The 5,426-nt window shown below is 53.1% G+C and overlaps 1 protein-coding gene across 1 annotated transcript in view; it reads right to left on the bottom strand.

Moving 5' to 3' along the window:
* Window positions 1-5,426, bottom strand: part of Slco2b1 (solute carrier organic anion transporter family, member 2B1) — a 50,046-nt gene that overhangs the window by 831 nt on the left and 43,789 nt on the right. The window contains exons 9-12 of the mRNA XM_013013965.1: window positions 4,514-4,722; window positions 1,668-1,831; window positions 918-982; window positions 485-605 (exon numbers count right to left, since the gene is read on the bottom strand). Of these exons, the coding sequence (XP_012869419.1) occupies window positions 485-605; window positions 918-982; window positions 1,668-1,831; window positions 4,514-4,722 (559 nt within the window). The remainder of the gene's footprint in view (window positions 1-484; window positions 606-917; window positions 983-1,667; window positions 1,832-4,513; window positions 4,723-5,426) is intronic.

The raw sequence follows: 5,426 nt of genomic DNA, 5'->3' as shown, positions 1-5,426 counted from the left end.
CCCCCCCCCCCCCGTCCCACAGGAAAATGGGATGCTTTCCTGTGTAGCTCATCTAGGTCCTTGCTGACTTTACCTCCTCTAGAAAGCCACCCTGGACAATCTTGGCAGGCAGGAACCAGGTCCTGTGGCACGGAATGGGGGAAACCAGCCTCTTGGTCCTGCTGTAAGTTGTCTCCACATCCATGCAGGCCATGGGCTTTGTGCCTTTGGACTCCTTGGAGGGCCCCATGGTACAGATGGGAAGGCTGAGCTCCTCTGTCACCAACAGGGAGGCCCCACTGTGCCAGCTGTGTGACCTTGACCTTTCCTTATCTCTAAAGGAGAGATCTGGCTTGCAGGATGGTGGGCTCAGCACTGGATACAACACCTACGACCTAGCAGGTGCAACTTACACAAGACTTCTCTCCTCCCTGTTGATATCCCATCTGGGATCACTAGGGTATTTCTGATCTCCTTCCCATAGCCCCCTCAAATGTGTGTTTACCTGCTTCGGAACGAGTCGTGATCATAGTAACGGCAGACGGCTTGACGCCCGCAGGTCTGGGCCCAGTACATGCAAGTGGTGTCAATGGCACTGCCATGGATCACGGGGCTGGGCATCCAGGCTAGGGGGAGAAGGGGCTCAGGGAAAGTGGAAGCCCCAGCCCCCACCCCTCCATGCACACACACATTCCCTCAGGGGCTTTGGACCACAGAGGGGCTTCTTGGCCTCCAGTCTTTGGCTTCTGGATACCCCTGAGCATGGATCAAAAGGAGCCTCCATTAGGTTCCTATGTTCTACTTGTACCCCTGCCCCCCTACCCCCCGCCACATATGTTACTATTAAGTTAAGGGACTGGGTCCCATGGATCTGACACACAGAGGGCATATGCACCCTCATCACCACCACCACCAAGGGGCCCATGCAGGCTCTTTACCCAAAACTCTCAGGAGCATGAACTGCATCCCCACAGCCAAAGGCTTGTCTTCCTTCTTCACTCCCCTAACAACAGAAGGTAGTGGCATGAGGCTTAGGAGGGTTCTGGGCCCCAGTGAATGGTTCTCACTATACCCTTCTCTCCCACCATGATGTCAGCCTCATCACTCTTCTCCCTCCAGACCCTAGAGCAGGGGGAGAGAGCACATGCCCCTCCCTGTAGGATGCTCTCCTTGAGGGGAGGCCTAGGGTATGGGAAAGTAAGGGCCTGGGCTCCAGCTGTGACATTAGTCCTTTACTACTTTTTCTGAGCCTCAGTTTCCTTCTCTTCAGGCTTTGTTGCCAGGGGGATCAGCCAGGGCCTGGACTGTTATGGGAACCCAGGACACTAGAATGGCCTCCTTCCTCCAAGTCCTCCATTGCTCCATTGAGTGCCTCATTCTGGCCATAGTTAAGGACATTTTTGTTGTTCTTGTTGTTGGTTGTGGGGCTTGAACTCAGGCCTGGGCAATTCCCTCAGCAATTCAGCTCAAGGCAAGTGCTCTACCACTTGAGCTACAACACCACTTATGGTTTTCTAGTGGTTTATGGGAGATAAGAATCTCACAGACTTTCCTGCCTGGGCTGGCTTTGAACCACAATCCTTAGATCTCAGCCTCCTGAGTAGCTAGGATTATAGGCATGAGCCACCACTGCCCAGCTGGTTAAGGATACCTTGGTACCCACCAACCCTCTCCACCCTTGCTTTTACCTCAGAATGAGCATAAAAGAGGGTGTGTGGGTGACACTGGCCACTGCTGCCCCCAGGCTGACCAGGAGAATGAAGGGTAGCACCAGGTGGCTGCAGTCTGAGTCACAGGAGCCTGCAGGGACTGGGCCGCCCCCCACTACGCAGCTGCAGTTGGTGTAGAAAACCTAGCATGGGAGAAGAGAAAGAAGCGCTCTCAGTTATCTCCAAGGGCAGATGTTAGTGAAGGTCTCCACTGAAGCCTGGGAAGTTCCCAGCCAGCAGAGTCTGGACCTAGGCTGTGCCTATGGGGCTCAACCTGGGCTGTGCCTATGGGAAGAGGAAGAAAGCAAGAGTGTGTTCCCATGTCAGCCCTGATGTGTCTGATGGCAACTTGGTCAACCTCCAGCTAGGGATGCTTTAAGGGTTAGTCTGGCCATAGTGCCCTCAGGCACCTGTCAGGAGCCAAGCCAAGCCAGAATGCCTGGCTTCTCCTGTCTTCCCCCACACAGCTTCTTTGGGTGATATGGCTTCCTTTCCTAGAGCCCAGGTAGGCACGTGGGGACTGGTCCTGTCAGCTCCGCTCTCTAGTTGGCTGGGCTGGCCTGGGGCACCGGAGCCCTCTGGGCCTCTCATCTCCAACAGGGGCAGCCTCAGACTCTCCCCACTGTGAAAAGATTCACGAAACCCCCTGAGGTGGAGGCTGGGGGCCTTGGAAGGACTTAAGCATGGCAGAGATGTGAGGTGATAGTATTAAACAAAAGATGCTCCTACTTCTACTGGACCGGACTGGATGGGTGAATGGGAAGGGTCGGGGGACAGGCAGAAGGAATACCAGGGTTGGAATTGGGATGAACACGAAGCCTAGAGACTTTCCCCTTGGGATTCCTCCTTCTCACCCATCCAATCTCATCACACAAAACACCTTTGGTCTCTACCTCGGGCCTGAGTCACTCAGCCCCCGTCTCTGTGAGTCTGAGACCTAGCCCTTCCCCATCTCACCGACTTACTCGCTTGTGCCTAGACTCTTACTGAGCACAGCTAATGGGTCAGCCAATCCTTGAGCCAAGACACCATCCCAGGTCTTCCAGATTTCCCTGATGCTCACCTGTGTGGGCCACACCCTTCTCCAAACACTGCACCCAAACCCAACCACTGTGGATGGCCCAAAGGGGGCTGGATTGGGGTCAAAGCCTTTGGTTTTAGTCCCAGCTCTGGTATGAAAGTTGTCACCGCCTCCCATTTGCAAGTCTTCCTTTTTCGCCTAGGAGCAAATCCTCTGTGCTTACCATCTTCTAGGCATGGTGGGAAGGGCAGCTTTCCCCTTACTACTTAATGAATTCACCCAAGGAAAGTAGTTATTCAGCACAGGGTACTAGATAAAATCACCCCTATTTTACATACCAGGAAACAAAGTCACAGAGTAAAGGATCTGCCTATGTGAACCAAATCAGTCAGGCAAGAGAGACCAGGTTGCTTGGCCCTTGGTGTTCAGCTACCACCCATAGTTTACCATCAAGTCAGAATTCCCCCACCCTTACCCCTGCCATGACCTATTGATCCTCAAAGGGATTTCAGGGAGACTAGAAGGGAATTCAGGAGCTCAAACTAGGTCAGGACAATGAGTGCTTAGGAGGCCTGAAAGGCTGGGGTGGTTTTGATTCTAAATGCAAACGCTTTCAGCCCAGCTGCACCTGGCTGACTTCCAAAAGGCTGTCATGGCCACCAGCCACAGCTAGGTGCTTACTCTGTACCATGTGGAGGCTCAGGCCCTTCCCTGCTAACTAACGCTGACAGTGGCTCAAGGGTAAAGGTTCTGTGTGCAGGTGGGGCTCTGGAGAGAGGAAGGCAGATCCCAACAAGCACCTGACAACGCTCACTCTGCACTCTAACATGCTCGACTAAAGCCTAGAAGTCTGAGGAAGGCAGGTATTGACCCTAATTATCATTCTGGGAAATAGAGGAGGAAGGGAAAAAGCAGTGTTGGTGTTAGGGGCCCTTGTCAGGCTAATACAGAACATACTGCAGCTGATTACAATGACTTTGTTTTCCTACTGGGAACTGCCTGAGGACTGGGACCCTTGGCTTTGAAGCCTCAGTGTCCTGCAGAGAGCCTGGCACAGAACAGGAGGATCTGTGAAGGTTTGTTGACTGACTGATTGATGACTGTCTGACCAGGCGTGTACCAGCCTCCTCAGTGATCTGTCCTGCATGCTGTCTGCCTTTCTTCACACTATGGTCTCAAGGATGATGGAGCACAGAATGTCACTCTGTCTGTCTGTCATGACCCTGCCTTAAGCTCACACATATGCTCCCTCTCCATTGCTCTGTAGTTGCATTTCTCACTCTCACCCTAATACTCACAGTGCTTCCTTTTCTGGGTCTGCTTTTCCAAGTCCTTTGGAGTTACTCAGAGCACAGGTGTGCATGCGAGTCATTCCTATACACTCTTCCAAATCTTTGTCTTTGCTGTTCCCCCCCTGCTTGGAAAGTCCTTCCTTCTCAAGTCTTAGTTTGCCAACTCATCCTGGAAGACCTAGCACAAATGCCACCTCTCTTGGAACCTTCTAGGATGCTCTGGGTTACACCCCCTCTACTCTTGTACCGACTTGTGTAAGGACCACTTCTGCCCATTGGCCCCTGGACTTCCTGTGGGCTGTTTCTTTCTCCATCTCCCCTGCACAGCTGCAGCGTGGCTCTGGCTCATCTCCCTGGGCCGAGCAAGAAAGGAAACTTAGTTTGAGAGAACAGTGCCCTGAACCTGCCAAGAGACAGAGACAGAGGGAAGAGAGCCAGGGAACAAGAGGGGACACACGCCAGGCCTGCAGAGATGGGTAGAGGCAGAGGATTGTGCCAGAAGCACAGCTTACCTGGCTTTTGTCCAGAGTCCCCTGGACCACATGGCCTGTGCAGCCAGCATGGCAGGGTGTAGTGTATTCCACATGGGCGACGGTGTCACACACAGGGTTAAAATCATCTGGCGGGCAGGAGCAGGATGCTGAGCAGTCAGGGAACAGCCTTTGCCCAGGCTGGGTGCTGGCAGGAGAGATTGCAGGCAGGGTTGGCCCAGCTTTCCTTCCTCAGGTCACACACAGAGGCCTCTTGGCCCACAGCCTGGCTCTTATTCTGCCAGCAATGGTCAGAGATTTCAGCTGCACCTGAGCTGCCCCAAGAAGAAGCAGAGAAGAGCCCCCGGAAATGTGTTGAGGGTGCAGGGTTGGGGGAGGGCAGTGAGCAGGAAGAAGGGCTGAAGTTCAGGAGGACTCCTAATGGAGAAGTGAGGTGGGGGTTGGGGGGTCTGAGCCAGAGTCTTCAGAGTTCTTTTACAGCCCTTGGTCCTATGCATCTCCCAGTTTCTTCTGCAAGCATCTCTGTTCTGTAGTGGCCTTTCTTTAGGGAACACCAGAGAGTCTCCCAAACGTAAGGGCCAAGTGAAGAGGCCTTCCTTTCCAGGAGCTGATTTGCTCTAACTACTTGAAAAGTACAGTTACAGAGCCTAACACCAGTGACTCATGCCTGTAATCCTAGCTATTCAGGAGGCTGAGCTCTGAGGATTGAGATTTGAAGCCAGCCTAGGCAGGAAAGCCTGTGAGACTCTTATCTCCAATGAACTACCAAAAAAGTGGGGGGGGGGACTGGAAGTGGAGTGGACACTCAAATGGTAGAATGCTAGTGTTGAGCATAAAACTTCAGTGACAGGCCCAGGCCCTGAATTTAAGCCTCAGGATTGACACATAGGAAGGAAGGAAGGAAGGAAGGAAGGAAGGAAGGAAGGAAGGAAGG

The sequence above is a fragment of the Dipodomys ordii genome, unplaced genomic scaffold (assembly GCF_000151885.1).
Source record: "Dipodomys ordii isolate 6190 unplaced genomic scaffold, Dord_2.0 Scaffold22, whole genome shotgun sequence".
Classification (NCBI taxonomy): Eukaryota; Metazoa; Chordata; class Mammalia; order Rodentia; family Heteromyidae; genus Dipodomys; species Dipodomys ordii.
This window is presented reverse-complemented; position numbering and strand designations above follow the sequence as displayed.